General features: G+C 43.1%; 2 protein-coding genes and 1 long non-coding RNA gene across 5 annotated transcripts; 2 read left to right on the top strand and 1 right to left on the bottom strand.

Moving 5' to 3' along the window:
• The first annotated feature begins 3860 nt into the window (after positions 1-3860).
• Positions 3861-11085, top strand: PRDX1 (peroxiredoxin 1). Its single transcript, XM_069023282.1, has 6 exons — positions 3861-3958; positions 6705-6821; positions 7656-7809; positions 8075-8197; positions 8989-9119; positions 10706-11085. The coding sequence occupies exons 2-6, from the start codon at positions 6716-6718 to the stop codon at positions 10789-10791; spliced, it is 600 nt and encodes a 199-aa protein (XP_068879383.1). The 5' UTR covers positions 3861-3958; positions 6705-6715; the 3' UTR covers positions 10792-11085.
• A 3763-nt stretch (positions 11086-14848) lies between these two features.
• Positions 14849-19451, top strand: LOC138114133 (uncharacterized). The gene is made up of 2 exons (XR_011152496.1): positions 14849-15244; positions 19290-19451. It is a non-coding gene; the product is annotated as an uncharacterized lncRNA (long non-coding RNA).
• MMACHC (metabolism of cobalamin associated C) lies at positions 18844-24188 on the bottom strand. Of its 3 annotated transcripts, none has more exons than XM_069023279.1 (4): positions 24093-24188; positions 21974-22168; positions 21451-21603; positions 18844-20899 (listed from the first exon to the last, which is right to left on the bottom strand). In XM_069023279.1, exons 1-4 carry the CDS (start codon positions 24162-24164, stop codon positions 20588-20590), a joined length of 732 nt encoding a protein of 243 aa, XP_068879380.1. In that variant the 5' UTR covers positions 24165-24188; the 3' UTR covers positions 18844-20587. The 3 variants fall into 3 exon arrangements, with proteins under 3 accessions (XP_068879380.1, XP_068879381.1, XP_068879382.1); XM_069023280.1 differs by having other exon boundaries at positions 18844-20896; XM_069023281.1 differs by lacking the exon at positions 24093-24188 and adding an exon at positions 23378-23813.
• Between the last annotated feature and the right edge of the window lie 9 nt (positions 24189-24197).

Below are 24197 nucleotides of genomic sequence, written 5' to 3'. Positions count from 1 at the left end.
CTGCCCCCGGCGGCCCGCCCCAGCCCCGGCGGCGCTCCCCGCAACTCATCGGGCCCCCTGTCGGGTTTGCCCCGCTGATCTTTACCGTGCCCTCCCGGCCCGGTTCCCGTCGGGAAGCTCCGGCAGCCCAGCCTCGCCGCTCCCGCTGAGCGGTGAAGTGGTAAACACGATGGGCTGCACCACACGGCAGGAAGCGACTAAAAACGACCCCGGCCCATAAATTCGACAAGAAGTGTTCGCATCTTTCCGACTGCTGTTTGTCGTGGCCTCCTGCAGCCGTTCGTACTTGTAAGAAGACCGAGTTTACCCAGTTTTATTTGCAGCCCTAAATAAGAGGAATCCAGGGAAAGTGCAAGGTCGATTGCACACCTTTTACTTCAGCTTTTGTGGTCAACGGTGCATAGAGGGAAAGAAGTGGCACTTCCCGAGGAGGGTGAGGCTCCTCTCCTTGCAGGAAGGCATTTTCTTGTTTGCTCGGGACCGCAGTGAGATTAAAGCAGGCTCATTCAGCTGAGTGCTTTAACTGGTGGGCAGGGACAGCCCTGCTACTGATAAATCCAAGCCTTCCCCTGGAGCAGACTTCGGCCTGTAATCGAGAAACAACTGTGCACCCAATCTCAAACACAACTGAAAAGAGATAATCCGTTTTGATTTTTACTCCAGGCTTTCATCTTTACAGGCAATTTATAAACATTCAAAACTCAGAGTAAGATCAGAAATGAGGCAATAGAAACCTCTGGTGGGGCTTTGAAGAGCCTGTTACTTATTTCCAGAAAGATAAATCTGCTGCAGATTCTGTCTTTGCTGTTCTGACTTGAACTGCTCGGGAGGCTTAAAGGCACAAAGGTCAATTAATCTCTTGGGCATGCATGTGACCAGATTTTTCTGTTGCACAGCCTGTTTTGACAATATAAAGGAAAGTGGGAAAAAAGTGCAAGGACAAGACAACAATTATGAGTAACAGGAAGTAGGAAATGAAAGAATAAAAGGGGAGGAATCACTGCAGAGATTAATTTATTTTTATGGAGACCCTGTCAATCACACATCCATTTGAAAATCCACAATATTCAAGCAAAAAAAGATGCTTGAATTGTATAAATCTCACATATAAAAACTTCAACAAACTTCAGCCTCCAGTAATGGAATAGGGAGCAAAAGAGAAAAGGTAAGGACAACTAAGATATTTTGTCATCAAAAGGCAGTGATTATCCAAACGTACAGTAATAGCTTGCTAATTGAAAAAATAAAAGATATGCAGAGAAGGAAGAGGTAATGCAAGATATTTTGACCTAGAAATATGGTCTTAATTTGATTCAAACAAGGAAAGCAAGTCTGTGCATTGTATATTTAATGACATGCAGTTGTTTTCATTAAAGTGATTGTGCACTACCTGCTAGTGCATAAATGCCCCATGGCTTGGGAACTTGTCAGTTGTTGACTTTTCAGCTGACTTTCTGCATACATTAAGCTAAATTGTCCCCACATGGCCAGGACTCGACTCTGTCTGTCCCCATGGTAGTACCATGTGTACGTAGGAGGCACATTCAGGACTCAGTGGGCTTTTGGCACATGCAGTGATGAACTCCACAGGGAATGTGTGGGGATGTCCCATTGTGCTGGCTTTTGAGGGTTTGCAGGGACCACCTCTGCTGTGTGCTCCAGGGGCATGCACAGTGTTGCCAAATCCATTACTGTTCCAGCTAAGTTTATCTTACTCTGGAAATCTTTGATACGCTTACACAAAACCATTCTGTAATGTATGGAAACCCAAATGTGTTGTAATGTTCTGAAACAGGTTCCATTTCTTTGCCTTTCTTTTTACACACAGCAGGGCGTTTGTTTTTCACATCAGGGGCCAAGATACATGGGAGATACTGTGCTCAAAATGATGGATGTAAAAGCTAGCTTAGCTCCCAGTTTGGGTAGTTCCAGCGCTCTTGCACTGCAGGGCCTGCCAGTTCCTCTTTGTTGATAGATGAAGTACTCAGTGTGTCCCTGTCTGTGTGGATAGGTGCAGAGAGGCTGCCCTGGGCTCTGATGCTCCATGCTAATCAGGTACAAGCTGATCCTGTCTGGCAGCTGTTTTAACAGAACACTACACCACAGTTACACTGCTGTGGGAGAAGAGAGGTGGGGAGAGAACGCCATCCTTCCAGCACCTGCAGGGGTAGATGTGCCCTTTCTTTCCTGGAAAACATGATTGTTTTAATCTAAGTAGCATCTTACATCTAAAAATTGAAAAAGGCTACAGAAACGCAGGTGCTCACTGAACAAGGAGTGGCCCTGACAATTTATTATTCCAAAACCTTCAAAAACTGATGTCTGGAAAGAAAAGCTCAGAAATTAATCGAAAGTAATGAGGCCATGGACATAGGAACGGAAAGGCAATGCCTACAGCACAAACCTGGAACAAACTGCAGACCATACTGGGTATAGTGTGCATCTGAAAGTTTGAGAAATGAGCATAACAGGCATTAAAGGAGTCAGAAACCATGTGAAAGTCATTACTACTTTGTCCATTGGTAAACATGCCAGAGTTGCAGTGGTATTACATTGTTCTAGAGGTTTTAATTAGGACTGAAACTGACCTTTCAGGGGTTAATCTGCTCACAGGTTCATTGGCCTGAGGTGATGGGGAGGTACATACATGTCTCAATATACAGACCTCAATTCTCATGACAATACTGATGTTAAGAAAGTAGCAAACTTCTTCCTGTAAAAAGATTAAGCATGCTATAGCAATAGAAATAGAAGTAGATAAATTAGTTGCATGAAAGTGAGCTCAGTTTTTTTCCTAAGTACACATCTACATGTTATTTGCTTTCATTATTTAAGGGTTGATTTAATCCGGTCCCGAAAGGACTCATCTCTGGGTGAACCACCACGTGGGTACGGTCACCCAGCAACACTACACAGTGATCTTTATTATAAACATTTAAAGTTTGTTAATCCTTTGTGGTTTCCTCCTCATTACAATTTATAATCAAGTTTTAACAGGTATAAGAAACACAACTGTAAACTGCAAAACAGACAAGTAAAAATCAGTTGGTAACACATTTATCACCTTTAACAAAAGCAAGCGGTTTTGTCCTTGATATGGCTTAATGGCCCTAAATATTCATTATTTAATAAAGCTTTCATATTTAAATTCAGAATTTGGCCCTCAAAAAGTACCAGACTGCTTGTTCGCTCTTGGATTCAAAGACAATGCTTGTGAGGAATCACTGAGGTTAAACGTCCCCCACAGCAGCTTCAGTCCTGAATGATGCAAAACTCCCTGAAGTAACTGTGTCTTCCAAGGGTTTCCATCCTGCCACTGAAGCTCAACGATTAGACTTTAAATTTAGTTTTCACCTTTCTTTTGCTGACTTGCGTGACTTGGATCAGTGTTCCCATTGATGGAGAAGAATCAATGAAAGCCTTGGGAACGAGAGATCAGGGAGAGGGGGCAGTGGGTAATGCAGAGGGAGAGGATGGAGATTCGACACCGCACCTCTGTAACACTGTGAAGGCACATTGCTCTGTTCGTGGGAGGTTTCGTTTTACTTCTGCCAATGGACAGCACTTAATTCACATAAATGACACGCCGATCATCCCTTACTCTCCCTCCAAGTCCTGCGTACTCTCTGAGGACTTCAAATAATCATAGCTCGGTCAATTAAGGCACTAAAAAAGCAATCGCTTCTCGCACCAAGCCCATAAATCGTTTATAGCCGCGGCACTGGATATTTCCACGGCACATTCCGGGACCCTCTCCGGTGAATGACCTGCGTTCACTCGCACCCCGATGGCCCCGGATCTGCCAAGTCATGCTGCCCTTGCAGGCGCTGCCGCCCTGCCCTCCCCGCCGCGTCCGCTCGCGAGATCCGCGCTGCTATAAAGGGGGCGGCGCGGCTGCCTTGCCGCAGTTCGTGTGCGGCTGCTGGGGTTGCGTGTGCGGCGCGGGTCGGTGTTCCGAGTGAGTGTGCGGGGCCGCGGGGGTCGCCTGGGGATTTGCACAGTGCTTCTTTTTTTTTCTTTTTTTTTTTTTTTTTTAATTTCGTTTTATTTTTATGTGCTTTTTTGTTACTATTTTGGGTGGGTTTTTTGTTTGCTTTCCCCTCCCCCTTCTGCGCAGATGCGCCCTTGAGCGAGGCGCGCAGGGCGAGCCCTTGCTCCCCGCGTCCCGCTGCCGAAGGATCGCATTGCTGCGGCTGCCGCCTGCTCCCCGTGTTCAGTTTTCCCTGGTTTTGGTTTGGGTTTTTCTGGCGGGGAGAGCCTTCCAACGCTCCGGCCTTTATCAGCGCTGCGCGGGGAGGAGCCGCGGGGAGGGCCCGCGGGGGGAGCGCGCAGGGCGCCTGCCGGGAGCCGAGCGGCCCCTTCCCCCGAGAAGCGATGCAGCATCTCGTTTCTAAGCCTTAAAAAAACCCCAAACCGGAGCGCTGGATGCGGCTCGGGGACGTGCAGGGGGCGGGTGCCCCTGTCCCAGAGCGGTGTAGCGGCGGCCCGGGCGCGGGACAAGGCTCGGAGGTCGCCTCGGAGCCCCTCGGGCACCACGCGTGCCGCGGTCCGTGCGCGATCCCCGCGGTTCGGTATCGCCCTCCGACCGCGGCTGCGGTGGCCTGACCGCGTTTTTGTGACGGTCTGAAGGTGGCAGAGTGTGGGAGGCTGATGGTGTGTTTTGCGTTTCGCTTGTGTTCAAGGCACCCTAAAGGTATGAAATTGCTCGTTCAAGAGAGCAGGCCGGGCTAATTATAATTGCAGTTTGAAGATAATTGAGGCCGTCTGCGGCTATGAGCAGCAGAGATGCTCAAAGATCTGGTCGGATTCGAATGTATTTGATTTACGGTGCTCATTCTACTTTCCTCCAGAATGAAAGGAAGTAGCAATGATTCTGTGGTCTGCTCCTGTGCGGGTTAGGAAATGCTGTGGCTAAAAATCCGAGCAGAACACGCGCTTACCCCGCACGGAAAAGCAGAGGGGTTGGCAGGTCACAGTGGGTGCTCTGAGGAAAGTACATGGCTCTCTTGCAGATTGAGGCAACCAATATCTCCTGCCAATATTAAAAGATTTTAATGTTACCAGAAAAGGGGTAATAACTTGTCGTTTAGAAAGGGTAAGTATCAAAGAGCCGTCTGACCTTGAATACCTAGTGAAATACTCCAGAGGATTGCTAATGGAACAAGTATAGAAGGGCTGGCATAGTACTGAGCAAAAGGATGACCTTGAGCTTGGATAACAGAAAAGAATGTAATTCAGTGATAAAAATGTGGGGTTGTGCACTCCAGGATGAGCAGCTCTTGCTTATAAGATAAAACTCACTAGTTGGAGGCATCTCAAATAAATACTCTGCACTGGCTATTCCCACATCCCTCTTGCAGAATTGCACTTTGAGAACCACAGCTGCTTTTCTGGGTACAGGATTCTCGATGTCCTCCTGCCAGGCTGCTTCAGTGCATCCTGGCCACCACACTCTCTCCCAGTCTGCTGCAGTTAAAAACCCTTGGATGAACATGGGGTAAAGAGCTTTGTTGCACAAGGCAGTTAGAAATGCTGAATGTGTGGGCACTTCTCAGAATGAAAACTGAGAGGTGGATCGTTACTGTCAGGGTGTGCAAGAGAAACTTTCAAAAGCAAAACCGTTGCTAAAAAGGCCCACCTATGCGGGTTCAAAGCTAAATGTTTCATTTGTGGGCTAGTTTTCCAGGAAAAAAGTGGCTGGCAAGCAGGAAGGAGCCAAGAAATGAGGTGTTCTCAACCTTTTTTAGACTTAGTGCCTTGCAGGCACAACTTGGAACAATCCTTGGCTCTTGGCTTTCCTTAGCAACATGAGACTCATGCTAACCTTTTAGGTGTTTTTTTTATCTCTGAGTGCTGCAGTGTGTAGAATGAAGTGAAATAACTTTTAAGAATATTTTGTGATCTGCAGAAATTAGGTTTATAGAGTTGCCTATTTGAAAGATTATGCTCTGAAAGTCTAAAAGTGTTATACTGCATTCCCAGACTGAGCAAAAATACTGCACAGGGTGTATTAGAGATGGTAAGCTTTTGGGGCAGACAGCCAGAAGTAGAGTTCTCTTGTCCTGGTGTACCCTTTTATTCTTTTTCAATAGACTTAAAGGGGAAACAACCTGGCCATACTGATTTAGACTTGGTGAAATTGTAATTAACATAGAATGGGATTTCCATGTATACCACGAGTCTTTCTGGTTGCAAATCAAAAAGGGTTGAATTGTTCAAAAGGTTAAAGTGTAGTTAAGCAGAGCACTGTTCCCTGGAGATTAACAGAAGTTATTTTCTTTCAGAATCAACAGGAAGATCAAGTTTGAGGTCTTAAATTCCCTTGTAAAATTGAACAAGGTTCTTCTCTTGAAAATTCTAAAAAAGAGACTTTCTACTCCTCCACCAAGTGGAATGGGATGGTTTTCTGAGTACTAAAGCTCTAGGCGAGCCCTTTCCCAGACTCTGAGCTGTTACTGGTTAGATAAACATTACTGTATCTTTAGGAGGCCAGGAGCCATACATTTTGAAGGACTGGCAATCTCTATAGTGGCTCAACTACCCAGGTGACAAAACTCATTTAACACTTAAGCCTTGTTGCAAGACCAAGTGCTGATAAACTCTTTGGTGTTCAGTCTAGGTTGATAAGATGCTTTGAATAAATCCTTATTTCCAGGTGCAAATGTACTACCATCTAAACTGTATTGGTGTTAACTCCTGTCTAGGTTAAATCAAGATGTCTTCAGGAAAGGCTTTCATTGGAAAACCAGCCCCTGACTTTACTGCCACGGCTGTAATGCCAGATGGACAGTTCAAAGACATCAAACTCTCTGACTACAGAGGTGAGTTCATGTGCTTCTCTAATTACACAGGTAGTCTGGCCATAGGCAGGAGTGGAGGATATCTGAAGATACATCTTGATTTGGTTTTGAAATAATAGTGACCACTTGGCAGTGGACTAAAGATCAGAACTTGTGCAGTGGTGGCTGGAGTATGCTTAGAAGGCTGTCAGCAGCATGACTGTATGTCCCAGCTGTGATAACTGTTACCAGTGAGCATAAAACTCCTCTAAGCTGTTATCTTGCATCAGGCTCATTGTGTATCATACTGAGACTGGTGTAACATTTCCAGACTGTGGAACAGCAACATCTTATGTCCCATCTTTGTCAATGGAAAGTAAATTCCTTCATCTAACCAACTCCCTTTCTCTAGAGTGCTGGCAATATGTTTGCTTTGCCAAAAAAAGTTTTAACTAAAAGCAAAGGGAAAGCCTGAAGTAATCAAGTACTCACGTTGATGGCTTTAGAAATACATTTGTAACGATGCTGCAGGCTGCATGAGGTTGATGCATAGGTATAGACTACTCACCTACTCAGTTAAAATGTCTATTTGGCTGATAGCCTTTCAGATCTGTGGCATTTCTCTGTTAGGGATCAGCCATGGGGTCTCCTGGTGTAGCACACCCACAGGTGTACTTGGGGCAGGCCTATGGGAGTTGACCCAGGAAACTTAGGCATTCCCTGATAAATTTGACATCCTGGGTTTGGGGGCTTCAGTTGGGTAGGGTTTTAAGGTGGGTGGTTGCTTGTGTTCTGGTGTTTTTGATTGGTTTTTTTTGTTTGCTTATGTTTTCTTAAAAAACTAAGATAGATTAACTGGTTGTACTGCTTTTCTAGGAAAATACGTTGTGTTCTTCTTCTACCCCCTGGACTTCACTTTTGTCTGTCCAACTGAAATCATTGCCTACAGTGACAGAGCTGATGAATTCAAGAAAATCAACTGTGAAGTAATTGGAGCTTCTGTTGACTCTCACTTCTGTCACCTTGCCTGGTAAGAATCAGCCTTTTAACCCAACAGACTATTCTGCCTGGCCTCAGTTCTTGCAGGAACTGAATCCTGAGTGTATTCAGAGGCACTTGGTAAGTATTGGTAGTGCCAGGTGCTTCTGAACAGAACTGAGCATACTGGTCATCATTCTTTTGTTGCCTCATGGCAGATTAAGTATGATATTGCAGAAAGGGTCAACTTCTCTTGCACCTTTAGCTTTCATTCTGAACTGCCCATATTTTTAGCATGTTAACTTTTCTACTTTTAGGATCAACACTCCTAAGAAACAAGGGGGTTTGGGCACTATGAAAATCCCCCTGGTTTCTGACACGAAACGTGCCATTGCGAAAGAGTATGGAGTGCTGAAGGAGGACGAAGGTATTGCATACAGGTAATGTGCCACAGGTAAACGAGCTGATAAAGTTATGTTGCAATACATGGACATGTCAGATGAACACAGACCTTGTGTGCACTTGAACACCTGCAGCCAGCTAAAGCTGTTGGCTGTTATAGGTGTAAACTCCTGCAAGCTGTCAGACACCCCTTGGTTCTTCGTGGTGCTTAGGCTTCCTTTGCTTTTAAATTAAATTCTGCTTCCCTTTGATTGCCTGCTGCACAGGGCAGGAGTCTCATGCAGGTGAGCTGCAAACATTGGTAGTGCAAGACCTACATAGTCATGGAAGCGGTTACAGGTATTTAGTCTAGTGATCAGAGCACAGATTAATTAAACCCCAAGTCTTTAGTTGATTGTTCGTAAAAGTTGCTAAGGGAGCTGAACTTCTGCTAACTCAACCTGATGCTGGAGGACTGATGAGCTGTTGCTTTTTTGAGAACAGTGTATAGTGAGGTTTTTTTAATGTGGGGATGTCTCTCCTTGAATTTGCCTTTTCCTTGGGTTTCTCTTCCTTTTTTTTTTTTCCTACTAGTATCTTCCTTAAATAGGAAGCACTTCTCTCCTGTGTCACTGCTTCTTTGACTTGCCTCCTGTCCCTCCTGGTTCCTGTTGGGCTTTCATTGCTGTGCATACACCAAGGTGTTAGTTTCTAGGAAGAGGTCACAGTAATACCGGATGGCACGGTGCCATAATCAAATACTGAACCTGAGTTTTTGAAACTCATGTCAGTCTAATCAGCCTTTCAAATGCTGTGCTTAACTTCAGGGCCGTTTTTTGTTTGTTTTTAGGGGTCTGTTCATAATTGATGAAAAGGGGATCTTGAGGCAGATTACAATCAATGATCTTCCTGTTGGCCGTTCTGTTGATGAAACCCTCAGACTTGTCCAGGCCTTCCAGTTTACAGATAAACATGGAGAAGGTAAGAGTGGTTTTAAATTTAATGTTTTCTCTAAAGAGCAGTATTAACTAGGCAGGCTAAATCGAGGGCTACTGAAAGATAGTACATGTATCAATCTGTGCACAACAAGTAATTGTGCCTGTTGAAATGCAGCTGGTTCTATAAATCTGCTTGTTGTAGGACACCATAATGCTTTATCCTATTCCAAGTAATTGTCCATTGAGTACTTGCTCGTGCTGAGATTTCACTTAAATCAATTTGGTGATGGATGTCTTGTCAAGCACATAGCAGTTGTCACTTTCAATTAGGCACAGAAAATACTTGAGACAGGAATTAAGAACATGTAATAATTTAGCCTGCAAGGGTAAGCATGATTTAGATTCTGCTCTCGGACTTGGTAGGATGAGACCATCAGTACTAATGTAGTGTTTTAAGCAGTCTGTTAGACAAAGTACTTAAATTCCCAGAAAGTCTGCTGATCTTTTTGTTAATATATAGTGAGGAGAAAGTGGGTGAGAGTCTCTGTCCCCATAGTTCAGGAGTAATAAGGTGTTTGAGACTTTTCTGCGGGAACGAAAGAAAAAAAGAAAGCACTGCAGATGAAAAGTCAGAGCCAAGTTATGGAAACTCAAAATTGCTATGCAGCTGTTAGTAGTCTTCAGTTGTCATTAACTAATGACATATATTGTTGCTGGTCATATTTAATGTGCTTCAGAAGGGGTAAATCAATGGCAAGTTTTATTAAAATAAGCCGCTCTCGTGACTGTGGCATATGAACATGTCATGTGAGGAGACATCCCAAACGTTTGATGATGGAGCAGTCACATGTTGTGCAAATGAAGCCTTTTGGGGTTTACTGTGCCTTTGAGTAGTCAAAACCTGGCAAAAGGTTTTACTTTAGAACTTTAGGACTGCAGTCACATCTAAACCAGGACAGACCAGAGTAAGATGTGTAGCAACACGCAGAAGCTGAGCACACCGTGGCTAAAACTGTCAGTCCTGAGTGGAGCAAGCATCTCATCCAGCGTTCCATGGCTGTAAACAAGGAACACTGTCCAAATAATGCTGCTCAAGGAGCTGCTGCAAGTTTGAGACCATGCAACTTCTGCATCATGGTGGCTTTTTGATAGCCATGTAGGGGAACCAGTGACAGTTTAACGCTTTTTCCCCTGCCCCACTCATCTGGAGAGCTGGACCAGGGTGGGTTAAAGATAAGGGGAATACAGACTTGGCTGGATCCAAGGAGATAAGTGTAGTGTGGTGTTAGAGGCTTTCTGACCTGAGCTGCTGCAGTTAGTGTTACCTTTGGTGTCAAACTTCCCTGAAGCTTTTAAGTGGGGCTGGGAGAGGTGCTTGTGTAAAGGACCCACTGTTGCCTGGGCAGACACCTGGTTCCTTGGGTGTTACTATTTGTTTACTGGGTTTACTTGGGTCCCAGTAAACAAATAGAATCAAGTAAAATAAACTGAGCATAATGTGACACTGAATGCACTGTCTCTGTGTTGCAAAGATCTGTGCATGTTCTGAGTTGCTACTTTGCTTTAATGTTGTGTAAAACATGTTCTGCAGGAGCAGCTGGTAATACTTAAACATTCTTGTCATTTCAGTGTGCCCAGCTGGCTGGAAGCCTGGGAGTGACACAATCAAGCCTGATGTTCAGAAAAGTAAAGAGTATTTCGCCAAGCAGAAATAAACATTCAGCCTGAGTGGAAACTAGTATGCCTTACATAAAGAGCAAGTATCAGTTATTGAACTTTGATTAAGTCATTGCATCTGAGTCAAGGGATCATGTTATAGTTATAAACAGTAACTTTTTTACTTGAAGGAAAGTTTGTCCTGTTGACAGTACCTTCATAGCAAATCCTAACGATCAGTATCTGTACATCAAGCCCTGTTGACCTTAGTGACAATGCCGTGTCTGTGGTTAGCCATGTGTTACATAGAGCAGTGGTATCCTTTTGTAACTCTATTAAACTTGTGAAAAGAGCATACTGTCTACTGTTCTTGTGTGTAGTCGTCAGGAGACCTGGGAGCAGTGCAGGCTGCACCTCTGAAAGCTCTCTGCAGGCATCTTGAGTCCTGTTTTATCACAGCACCATTAGAATGGAGAGAAAAAGACTTGGTTTTCCTGTTGAAGTAATAAAGTACTCCTCACACTCTTCATGACTTTGCTGCTAGGTAGAGGATCAGGCTGTCTGGCTTAGGCTCTGGGCACTGTAGTATTGTTTGGAGCATAATGTGACTGACAAAGGTGGGGCACCTTTTCATGCACCATCTCAACTTAGTCATTCTGGCATCTACTTTAGTCAAAACTGACTGTGTATGCTAAATTTCTGGGAATCCAACATTGAGTTTGAATGCTGTCTCTATGGGAGTGGAATACTAGGCTTTTCTGGAAAGCAAACTTCCTTGGATATACAGCATTCATCCCCAGTCTTTCCCACTACATGTCATGGGGGTGATGATATGCCAGTTATCCATTAGCTTGTATCATATGGTTTAGATCAAAAGGGTGGCATTATAAAATCTGTTGCTCAGGTGTGCTCAGCTTTGTCTTTAATCTTTGTATTTCAAGTGGTTATGTAAAACTCAGAGCACATGACTGGCCTTAAGTTATACCAAAGCTGGGACTGCTGTGGAGCTTCATAGTTAAAGGTGGCTTGTGACGGTGCTGAACTTCAGAGCTGAGGATTTGGGTAATGAGCTCTTGCCTAACAATGTAAGGGAGTTAAAACCCTGTGATCCTTATGTACCTGTAAAGATTAAACTCTTACCAGACCTTGTAACCATCTTCAGTTCAAGTCATAAACAAGTTCTGTTCTGCTTGAAGTCAGCAGCAGCAAAGGTGAGGCCCAGGGCTACTTCTGTCACTCAGAAGTGAAAGTTGTAGGTCTTGAGTAGTAAGCTTGTTTTGTACAGCTGCAAAAAGTATGTGGCACAAGCCTTAGTACCAAATACTTCAATAACAACTAAAATAGCTAATACCCATGAAGATATGTGAAAGTAATGTTTAGCTGGATCACTTTTGCTTAATTTTTAAAAAATCCAAAGTCTCAAGATAACAAATGAGGCCAGCTTCCCAGGAAGGCATTGATAAGTAACAGGAGCATTTATATGGTTCAAAGTAAAACTAATTTAAATAAGTATGGCTGAGTAAGAAGTTACCAAACTTTTCTAGCAAGTGAAAAGGAGTAAAGTTAGGGCTTAGCTAATGTAAAACTTACCTTTATTATTGTTATATTAGCCTTGAAATGTAAAATTGATTACAGCAGTTACTTGGAGGGTACAATATTAGCATGGCCTAAATCTGTGGAATAGGGGATCTTTAACCTGATGATGTGACTCCAGTGACTTCTGCCCTTATTCACAAGTAAAGCTACACCTGATTCCACTGGGCCATTACATCACAGAACCATTGAGGTGGGAAAAGACCTCTAAGATCATCAAGCCCAAATGTTATGACAACACAGCCATGTTCACTATGTCCCCAAGTGTCACATCTACATGGGTTTTTTAATACTTCCTGGATGATAATTGTACCACTTCCCTGGGCACCTTGTTTCAATGCCCAACCACCCTCTCAGTGAAGAAATTTTTCCTGGTATCTAATCCAAACCTACCCTGGTGCAAACTGAGGCCATTTCCTCTTGTCTCATTGTGTGTTACTTGGGAGAGGAGACTGAGCCCACCTCGCAACACCCCCTTTTTAGGTAGTTGTACAGAGTGATTTCATAGCTGCTCTGTCACCTAACCCTGGGCATAGAGGATAAAGGGGTTCTCTGATGTTCTGCTCTTGAACCTCTCTCCCAAAAGGGAATCTTCATGTGCCCATCCCAGGCCATGGGAGGAAGGTGAGGGTCTGAGGGTGGCTCCAACCCCAGCAGCTGCTGTGTCCTGCCGTGGCTGCTGTTAGGAGGAGAAGCCAGAGCTGCCCTGACAGCACGTCTGGGCATTGGAGTGTCCTGTAGAAACACCCCTTGTCTTCATTTCTTCATCCCACTCCTCTGGTGTGAGGAGTTCCCTTCTATGCTGTAATTTCCTGTGTGTGCTGCCCACCTTGAGCTCCCACACTGAGAGGCTCCAAACTGTACCTGCTTAAACATCAGTCACAGGTGAGTGATGATGCTGTGGAAACTGGAAACGGCCAAGAAACAAAATCCCTGGGGATTAGGAACTGTATTACATGCTTGCACCAAATGATTGACAGTGGAAACCCATTCAGTTAAACAGTTTTTTTTTTATTCTTCAGCCACATGAGTCATTCCCAGGAAGGTTTGCCATGCTGTCATTTTAATGTTTACATTACTTACATTTCCAAGAGCATGACACACAAAAAATGGGTAACACAAAACTTCTTCAAACAGAGAAGAGCCTAAGTTTATTTCTTTGTTTAAGCTCTGTATTGATTCAGATGTAGCTTGGAATCTCCAGTAAGTGTTTGGGGGCTCCCCACTCCTTACATTGTGACACCTTAGACTGGTGTAATTTTTATGATATTCAAGTAACTACAATCCTCATTTATTAAAGGGGTTTCTTTTTTCATATACCAATATGCATATTTTATTTTAATTACAATTTATGAACTGCTTTTGCTTTCACAATCAACAGGTGACATATTTCCCAGTGAGCTAAAAACCCATCAGCAGTGCTTGAGTTTGACAGGATGGATAGCTGCCTAGTGGGATTTTCCCTGAAGATGTAAATCAGAAAGCATAGATGTGGTATTTGCTATTTTTTTTTAATGTGTGAGTGACTGCACATCTATTTTCCTAGTTTGGGTGCTTATTATAAATACAACCTTTATTCATTCATTTCTTTAGGATAACTTAGAATAGTCAGGTGAAGGGAAACTGAAATAAATCTGTGTCTCTGTCCTAGATCTCTTAATTTGTAGCTGATTGCTGTGATTCCTGGGGATTTATGTAACCACTCCTCAGCTGGACAGGGTAGAGGAAAGAGAGTGGAAGGCTCCTGGGTCGAGGTAAGGACAGGGAGAGATCACTTACCAGTTACTGTCTCAGGCAAAACAGGCTTGAGAAATTGGTTTAATTTATTACCAATCAACTCAGAGTAGGATAATGAGAAATAATGAGGCTGCAGGGGAATCTCTGCTCTGGAGCACCTCCTCCCCCTCCTTCACTGACCTTGGTGTCTGCACAGCTGTTTCTCTCACATTCTCCCACTTCTCTCTCCAGTTGCAGGTTGTTGCACAATTGTTCCCCCCCTTCTTAATTCTGTTATGCCAGAGCTGGCTGGCATTGGCTCCCTTGGGAACAGTGGAAGCTTCGAGGAGCTTCTCACAGAAGCCACTCCTGTAACCTCCCCCCGCTACCAATCTTTGCCACACAAGCCCAATGCACACACATTGTGTTCTCCCATATTATCTAAAATTAAGGAATTTTATTACTAAGTTTTCAGATAATAGCATTTATATAGAAGCAACAGGATTTTTTTGGTATGTATAATACAAAGTTGTGCATCAGACAAATTCTATATATGTTCATCTTGGCATACACAGGATGTGACGTTCAATATTCAACATACAGAACCTAACTTTCTCTAGATTTTGTACAACTTCTATGAGTTTATTTCAAAATTAACAACTGCATATTTATATTTAGATGCTTATAAGAAAAAATTGCCTATTAATGTTTAAAGAATTATCACTTTGTTACAAAGCAAGTTTCTCAGTAGTTTTGAAAAACAGTATAATTTTTACAGTTTTTATAATTTGAAAAACAGTACCAATTTTTAAAAGTACTATTTTCTTAACAAGTACTCCAGCCTTTTTATCAGGCCTTTGTTGAAAATGTTACTGGATTATCCAACAAATCAATACAGTTCAAAGAACAAAAACAAGTATTTTATATCTCACAGGTATTGCAAAATGACCCTTTGGTTAGGAAAGCACGTTTGCAAAAGCCCCATGAAAGCAGCTTTTAGTAATTTTTAGTAAATTTAATCAACACAACAGCTATGTAAAGATTATGTTCAAATAATGGGGTTTATTGTATCAATAGTCTGAAATTTTCAGTGTTCAGTATTACATGACAGTCTGCAAATATATATTCTGGTGTATATTGTTAGACAGATGGAGGACTTAAACCAGAAATGTGTTGGTTCTAATTCGCAAAAGGTGAAATGAGGTAAGTGCAGAGTAGTGGAATGCAGCACGCTTGGACAATTAATTCAGAAGTGTGTTACAGCTATTACTGTCTCTTTTTTCTTAAAATACAATTTAATGGTACATACAAAAAGAACACTGAAGCAGGAAATCAAAGAAATAGCAGGCATTTTTTGCTCATGAATATAGTAGCTCTATTTTTAATCCTAGAGAAGAAAACCCAGGAGTTTGCCTTTAACGTACAGTCAAACAACTGCATTACCAACAGCTCTGTGCTGCACACCCCTGGGTGGCTGCAGAACAGGCTGTGAGTTGTTTGTAGTGTTCCTGAACAAGATCTGAGCCTGGGAAGCAATTCTCACCACACCTAGTGATGAAAGGTTTGGACTTCGATGTGAAATTTGGCTCTTTCACCTGAAACTTAAATCACTGTACATATTATGGGGACACGTGTCAGAATTTAGAATGTTTCTGTGCAAGAAAGCATTTGAGCACGGATATGTGACTAAATATATGTGAAGTCTTTAAGGTTGCACTGTCCTCTGAAACTGAGCCCGGTAGGTTTATGTTCCATATTCCACAGCAGCAGATTTTTGAAGTATCTGCAATGACAAATGAAGCCAATATCCTTTGTCTAGAAAGGAAAGAAGTCTTCAATCTACACTTAATAAAACATTGTCACCTAAAATTGATGTGTTTCATCAAATTCACTTCTCACAAAAATAAGGCTGTCTTTTACGTTTTGGAAGACTGAAGCAACAGTGAACGATTCAGGAAGACTAGCCTGAACAATGCTGGGAAAAAGGTTATGACATGTAATTAAAACCTAAGACTAATTCCTTTCAAAGGAGTAAGACGGTTTATACATTCACAGAAGAAGCAATGATTCTGCATAAATTTAAGAAACACAGAAAAATCCCTCCACCCCTTCTATAATTCACTTACAGGAATTTTCCTATCTCATGGTGTGTTTTACATGAGGAAAAAAAACCCCAAGCAACTTAGTGTAAATGTGTTTGATTTTCAGAAACTTTTCAGTGTTTGCCATATGCATTATTAAAAGTAAAATTGCTTTCTCACTGAGTTATGTACAAACATCAACAAAGATAACATGAGAATTATATTATAGGTGTAATATTAATGAATGATAGTAGCCATTTCAATTATTTGTATGCATACATAATCACATTTTGCAGGTTTTGGCATATTACTGGAGAGATTTTAAACATTCTACTAAAATACCTTACTGCTCATTTTATGATAAAATATTTAATTCTTTCAAATTTCCCACCATATTTCCTAAGGAGTGTGAGTATCTCTCTGGGTTCTTTTCAGAGGCCAAGGGAAAAGAAAGGGGAAAAGAAGGGAAAAGAAAAGCACATTTGTGTTCCTTGGTGCTCTCTGTTTCCTCCTTGAAAACCTAGAGGGGAAATGCCCTGTTCTGTTTTCTGAAGGAAATGTGATGGATGATCTGTCACAGGATATATGATAGCACAGGAAGCCAACTTAACAGCAAAAACCCTCTCATGAATACATTTGTCTATTTTGGTAGATGAATCTGTGAAAGTTCAGCCTGCAGAGGTGCAGCTGTTTCTCTGCTGCAGTGAACAGCAAAACCACTTCCCTCAGAGGAAGAGTTTTGAACTGCTACTGCTTAAGTCAGTATTCAAAGCTAATTTATTAAATACATTTTTTACATGAGGCTTAACAAAGAGTGCTGATAACCACACTGGCACTGATCAGTACCTGCCACTATCTTGTTTTTAGAAATACATCAGGCTTAACCTTGGGGTTTTTTGATTCCATTTTAATTCAAATCAATGTGCATTTTTAGAAATATAACTTGTGTCAAATAGCAGCTACACCAACAATAATTTTGGTCACAACTGAATAAAAGACCATGAATATTATACTGAATGAGTAAAACTGCTTCTGATCCAGAGGAGGGCAACCTAGCCCTAAAAAAACCCACAAACCAAAATATAGAAAAAACCCCAGGCCAACCTTTAAAACCCCCATCAAAACAACAAACCAGAAGAGTTCACTGCTCTCTAACACTGGCTGTTCTTGTCTGACACACCAGCACAGATTTAGACAGCAAAACATCTTTAGTTTTCCATAGTTCAGGGGAAGGCAGGATTGTTACAAGCCATTCTTTTTATGGGAGAAGGAAATAAGTCAGTATCAGAAATTAAGTTTGCCACACTCTTTTTTTATACCACAAAGAGACTTTAGTGCTTATTCTTGCACCACTGAGATGTAACTGATTTAACTGATACCAAAAACCCCCAGCAGTGTTTTCTCAGGTGTTTTTCTGAGCAACAACCCTGATGGCTGCTGGTCACCAGGTTAGATTGTGCTTTGTATTTAACTGGTATTGTCTGTCAAATCTTTAATTTTTATTAAAATCTCTGTTATTTTAAGGTTAATGAAGTAAAAAAAGGGAAAATGTAACTGAAGGAGAGTAAAAATGGTAAATGCATGAAAAGATAACAAATTTGTTAATTCTCCATAAACTATTTTATTAGCTTGAAATATACTGAATACCTTGTTGCTAAAACCGAATTTAAATTCAAGTAGCTTTTAATTTATTTTTCCTGTTCAGTTCTTGAATACTCACCCTACTGGTTATACCGAGGAAAAGAGTCTTTAATAAATGTTTAAAAATTAGGATCTAGAGAAAAACGTGCCCAAAATTGTAAAATGCAATACTTGAACTAGTAAATCTATTCAAGTATTTGCAATTACTTGTTTGACATTTGCAAGTGCTGAAACTAAGAATGCCTTCACAATGCCTCAGGATCCAAGGATGATCCATTCCTCAGCCATGTCTGGTCTTGTCCCAATAGTGAGCTAAGTCAAACAGGTTCTCAAACTGCAGTTTTATAAGACAAAGGCCATTATATTCCAACCAGCAAGGGGAGAAAACTGCTCACTGCAGCTGTGGATCTCAGTGACCTGGCTAAGAGAAGGAAAGTAATGCCCAATCCAGGTCACTCCAAAATCACTGTAGTGTAGGAATGGATATTGCTGAATATTTGTACTCTGTTCTGCCTGACACAGCTGTATTCCCAGAAGCACAAGGAACATGGATCTGTGACTCAGTATTCACTAATAGGTTTTAACCAGTAAAAATTCCAGTACTTACAGATATTATTTTAATGCTACTGAGGGAAAGTCCCTCAGTTATGTCTCACTGGACATCTGGAACTTTTGTTACTCTAAGAACAGAGGAAGAAATGAAAATTGCACTGTCATGTGCTTGCTATAATGACCTGGGAAAGATAAACTTTACTGGACTAACCATACTGTGCTGTATGTTTTATTTTTTATATCCCAGATAGGCCTGTGATAATAGTTTGCCAACTTCTGCTAAGATAACCGATTTTTTCCTTAGTTTTCAGATACTGGACTGTGTGTCTCTTAGGTAGCTCACTCTTTTCAGGATATTAAAAACACCATGATTGATTCTCACTTAAACATTTTGAGTTCTCCACAAGTTAAGAACTGCATTGTTTAAATAAAAACACTCAGTACTGAGGTTTACTTATAACTTTGGGTATTTTATTAACCAAAATATCATTTGAAGAGAAATAAATTACAGAAATTGAAATGCATGGCCATAGTTATCTGTTTAATAAATTAAGACAAAATATTAAATATCTGTAAGAAATCAATGCCAAAAAATCAAAATATTTTGTACTTTAAATTGTAATGTAAAGATAGATTATTCCAATCTGTATTTATTCTTCTAAGAGAATCAGTATTTTGTCTTTGTTACTAATATGAGCCATTAGCTCAAGCCCCTGTTAAATTACAGTTCAGTTGGAAAGTTCTGAAACATCAAACAAATTTTAACCGTAAGCAATTCCATAACAAAAGAACAGAATTTAAACAAATTTCATTCTTTCACTTAAATTAAAAATTACAATACCTCTATCACACACTAAGTCAGGTGTCTGCCTTAGTCAGAGGTGAACAAAGCATGGAAAGCAACAAAGACTTTTCTGTAACAGCAAATGCAGTGAACAAACCCAGTGATCACACATTCATTACTCTGTTTACAGGGAAGCAAACTTGTTATCCTGAATTTGGATTACAATGAGTTACTGTAGAAACCGTGAGAAATTGTATCAAGCAGCAACTTATTGTGAAGGCAACTCCCGTGCTGGAGTCTCCAAAAGGTGTGAAGAATCCCAATATAAAAATAAAGGGCTCAGTTCTGCAAAGTGAGTATTTCTTCATCACGTGTTGATACCATCAAAAGGAAAAAACTGCTTGTCCACTTGCAGCAGTGCACTAGTAAACTAGTAAGTTGTCTAGTAAAACAACTCCCAAAAAATATTATTTTCATGTATAATATTATTTTAACGAGTCCTGAGCCTCAAATTGCCCAAAGATAAATTAATTCCTGATTTCCAGTGCTGTTGTAGCCTCTGAACAAATATAACATGACAAAGTCAGGTAAAAAATGTTGTATTTCTGTCTGAACATGTTTTATCCAGCAATGTAAGTAACGGGCACGTTATTAATATTTTCTTTTTTTCTCTGCTTGTTTGCCTGTGCATGTGACAAGGCTTTGTGCCACGGCTTTTACATGTCTGCAGGTTTACAATCTTCCTCACACAGAAAGCACACCAGGAAGCTGTGGCAGTAACTGTGGGGGGTGTGCTGTGTGCTGGCACTGAAAAATACTTTAAACACAAACATGGTCCATAAAAAAGGCCACAAGAGTTGTCTTTTTTAGCCAGTTATCTTAACATGAGTAAAAACTCTACTCATATAGACACTACTCGGCACCTTTCCAAATATTCCAGTCAACTGCTCTATAAATGGATAAATGCTTAAGTGTGACCTAGGAAAGACTGAAAAGACTGAACATCTATTCCCTAGGGAGAGTCATGACACAGGACAATAAAATGATGGATACATCTAAAAAAGTACCTGCCCAGAGTTTAGACAAAACCAAACTTAGTAATACAATGACTGAACTTTCTTTACACTTGCAAAGAATAAAACCAGAACATTCGGAAAGAAAATTCTTGAGAACAAAAGTGATTTCTCTAATGAGCAGCACGGGTTTTTAAGTTTCCAGGGTGTCTGAACTATTCCCAACCAAAGGCTTATTGGCATCTTACTGGGCTCCCCAAAAAACACCCCTTATCAGCAACAGCACAGAACGGGCGGCTCCCACCTCCCCCCAGACCATGGAGCAGTGCCCCCCTCTCTGGGAAGCTGATGTTCGCATTGAGGCTGCTCGGATTTGCCATCTCTGTATCAACATAACCATCCTCCTCCTCCTCGGGAAAAGCCGGTGCTCATAAGTTACCCTTTGCTGCCCTCTGCCCTACACCGAGCCGGTTACTCAGTGAAATGTGATTCTCTGCGCTTCCTGTGAGAGCCCCAGCAGCCGGAATCTCTCGGCTGGAGGAGTGGCAAAATAGGCTTTTTGCTCCTCCGAGTACCTTTCCTTCACTTCAATGATGTCTCTGTAGCGGCCGTCCTGCCAGTGGAAATTGAACTGCTCCAGCAACTCAATCCTTTTCTCCTCCGTGCTCACACAGTCAACAGGGGAGGGCTGTTCCAGGAACGGCACCTGAATGTCTGGGAAGAGGAGGAGACCCCGGATGGCAAACCAGCCGCCATACTTGGGATGGATACACACGCCAAAGATCTTCTGGAAGAAAAAAAAAGTATATCTAGGCTGCCTCACTTTGTGTCTAATAAAGGTTAGAGTTCAAAGCATCAGATGCTTCTCACACTCACAGCCCCCTGTTGGAGGGCTGTACAGAGCAGAAGGGAAAACTCCCTCCTGAACTTGTGGCTTGAAGCACTGCATTTCATTCCCATTTTCCTGTGCCCACACGCACCTCCCTGGAATGTGGGGAGAGGTTCCTTTCTGAAAATCTAACACAGAAATTAACCACAGTGCATTCCCCCCCTCCCCTCCCCAAAGCTCCAAGCAATAGTTTTTCCCTCACCCTGCCATTTATTCTTCTATCTAAGTAGGTTTAACAGATCAAGATATTTCTCTCCATGTACATCTCCCTACCACACTGAAGATTCTTGGAAGCTTCCAGTTACCACCTGAAACACTTTATGGACCTGTGTGTGCTCTGAACTTTGTAATTTCCTGCAACATGAACTAGTGACTAGTAAGCAAACAATCATTTTATAATTCAGTGGTTGTAGCTTAGTGGTTCTTTCCAGACCGTGTTTTTGCCCCACCTTTTTCCCCCAAGGATCAAGCTTCACATCCTTTCTTTGGTAGTAATATGCAGCTCCAGCAACGTGGGCAGCTGTCTGTGCCAGGAACTTGGGCTTTCGGCTCGGCAGCATCTCATAATCAAACATGACATCCACCCTCTGGTCAGGGAATTTCTGGGAAAATTTGAAAACATCAGCCCAGACTCATGGAAAAAGCTTTGCCACTCCAGAACTGCTGGATGGCAGAAAATCAGGCACATGTGAAGCCTGCAGACTTCCACATCCTGCTGCTGAATTCTATCAGCAGGTTTGAGGCCGTGGGCATTCAGCCTGTGCCTGGAAAGCTCCCTCACAGCTGCAGGATGTAATCCAGAGGCAGAACAGGCAAGTAAAGCAGCCAACAGCCTGCTGATAATCCCACCTTCATGAATAATGCTTCACTCTCCCAAAGAGCAGGGCAGGAGCCCGCAGGGCTTTGTCTGCTGCTCAACCCACCTGGTTATGTGCCACAACACTAAAGGGACTCGGCATTTCGGCTTCTTACCTCCTTCACTCGTGATAAATGATGGGAAATGCACTGATCCACAGGATCCCTGATTATTTTTAGTCGTTCTTTGTTCACAAAAGGCTTAAGGGCCTTCTCAAACATCGAAGGAGTGCTGAGGACCACGAAGGCCAGTGTGTCATCTGGGTAGGGGAGATGGAAGGCTGGCTGGAGAACAGCATTGTACCACCCAACCTTTGGCAAAGAAACACAAATTTCCATTAGAACACAGACACCACTCTAGTGGATATGCAGGAATGTAAAAAAGTGGAAATAACTGCAGCCCCCTTCATTTGCAACTCAGACGGGCAGCCTGCCCAGGGCCTTCCTTTCAAACCAAGTTGTTTTGCACACCAGGATTCACAGTTTGGGGAAGCTGTGCTGTGAGCTGTGAGATAAGAATCACACACAGCATTCAGCTCCAGTCTGCCCTTCATTCAGCTCTGCTCAGAAGCCCAGAGGGAAGTATGAGCAATCAGTCTTGCCAATGCAAATCAGATTGTTTGGTTCAGATAAAGCTTTTACAGGCTTTTTTTTCTTATCTTGGGCCAGAAAGAAACTGGTGCTTCTGTTTTGTGTGACAAGTCGCATGTTTTACTTCTGCAGGAAACACTTGTGTGGAATGAAGGATGTGAAGCTCTTGCAGTGCTGAAACCCCCCAAAAACGTTACCAGTAGCACATGGATTATGAGACAGCCACATTTGGATATTTGATTACAGGACTGGACATGTTATAACACAGTCCAGAAATGAGAGATCAAGCCAGAGCAGCAGGAAGCACGACCAGGAGGACAGGGCTCAGACCTGCAACTGCCAAGTGCAGGAGGAAATGGCTAAACCCCCCTGCACCCCACTCCTAATGCCCTGCACAGTAACACCAGTCTTTCCATAGGTTACGACAACTCCCACTCTCCCGGGGTGCCGCAAAGACTAGGTCTAACCTTCAGAGAGATGCCAAGTAATGTAAGGTTAAGTCTGAAAATGAAATGTACTGGCTATTCTAAATAATCAGTGAAATTGCTCTGAAAGTGACTCTGCAGGTGGCAGTGGCTGCCAGACTGTCCGTCTGGAAACACACAACAAAAACTAGATTCACTATAAAGTTAACATTCTTATATGAACCTCTACGTTTAATCAGTTTTGTGGCTCTTATGGTGCGGAACTGAGATGTTACAAGGAATTAAAAGAGATGTGAATCTAAGGTTTGCTGGTTTCCCAGTGAGCATCAGTCAGTGCACCAAGGCTGGCTGTGTCAGCATTATAACTAGAGAGAGCTACAGAGCTAAAAGGTTTCCCCTCTGGTAGCTACAGTCTTTTTATCCAGGTTCTGCCCTGAATTCTGCTGATGTGTTTTAGGCAAGCAGCATCAAATTTTCCAAATTCTGGAGGCACTTCTCTCATTACCTCTCTCATTATCTCTCTCATCACCTCATTGCCTTGTACTTTTTATGCAAACGAGATCATAGCAGGAAATACAAATATTTCAGGTGACAGATACAACACTCCCCAAGGGAAGGGCACGTTTATTGCAGATTGATTTGTATTCGATATTGCAGATTGATTTATTGCAGACTGCCCTGGGGCGGGCAAGGAAGGAGCCCCCGCGTTTACAGCTGAGCAGGGGACAGTGGCAGAGGCTGCAGGGAGACCCGTTCCATGGGCAGAACAAAGGTCAGAGGCCATTTAGGAGCGGCTGAGGTGGTCAGCACTTCCACACACAGGTGCTTCCATACTTCGATTAAAATTTAAGCTTGCCTAGAGGACTTTGCCGTCTGCTGGGCCAGATGTGTCATTACGTAACTCCCGCGACCCCGCCGGTCAGGGGCCCGCACCACGGCCCTGAGCGGCTGCTGCCGCTCCGGTCACCTTGCCCCGCGCTCCCGGGCGGGCCGCCCGGACCCCGCGCTGCGCATCGGCCCGCGCCGGCCGCAGCGGCTCCGCGGGGGCGTTCCCGGCCCCCGCTCGGCCAAGGGGCGCCCCGAGCTCCCCGGGGCAGCGACCCCCGGTACCCCCGTCCCCTGGGCAGCCCCGGGATCCGCTCCCCGCCCCGCGCTCCCGCAGCTCCCGCAGCTCCGCGGGCAGTGACGTCGCTCTGATGACGTCACTGTGACGTCATTACCTTGAAGGCGTGCGCCTCGAGGCCGAGCGGGCCCAGCGCGCCACGGAGCCGCTCCGCCACGCGCCGCTCCATGGCGGCGGCGGCGGCGCGCGGGGCACCACGGGA

This window comes from Aphelocoma coerulescens, chromosome 8 (assembly GCF_041296385.1).
Source record: "Aphelocoma coerulescens isolate FSJ_1873_10779 chromosome 8, UR_Acoe_1.0, whole genome shotgun sequence".
Lineage (NCBI taxonomy): Eukaryota > Metazoa > Chordata > Aves > Passeriformes > Corvidae > Aphelocoma > Aphelocoma coerulescens.
The sequence above is the reverse complement of the archived record's forward strand: the minus strand, read 5'-3'. Positions and strand labels throughout refer to the sequence as shown.

Bases quoted from the DNA above. Each gene is read 5' to 3' on its own strand.
- PRDX1 (XM_069023282.1), top strand. From the start codon at position 6,716: ATGTCTTCAGGAAAGGCTTTCATTGGAAAACCAGCCCCTGACTTTACT. The intron at 6,822-7,655 runs GTGAGTTCATGT...CTGCTTTTCTAG, and splicing joins CAAACTCTCTGACTACAGAG to GAAAATACGTTGTGTTCTTC. The intron at 8,198-8,988 runs GTAATGTGCCAC...GTTTGTTTTTAG, and splicing joins GACGAAGGTATTGCATACAG to GGGTCTGTTCATAATTGATG.
- MMACHC (XM_069023279.1), bottom strand. From the start codon at position 24,164: ATGGAGCGGCGCGTGGCGGAGCGGCTCCGTGGCGCGCTGGGCCCGCTC. The intron at 22,169-24,092 runs GTAATGACGTCA...TCTTTGCCAAAG, and splicing joins TCGAGGCGCACGCCTTCAAG to GTTGGGTGGTACAATGCTGT. The intron at 21,604-21,973 runs GTAAGAAGCCGA...AAATTTTCCCAG, and splicing joins ATTTATCACGAGTGAAGGAG to AAATTCCCTGACCAGAGGGT.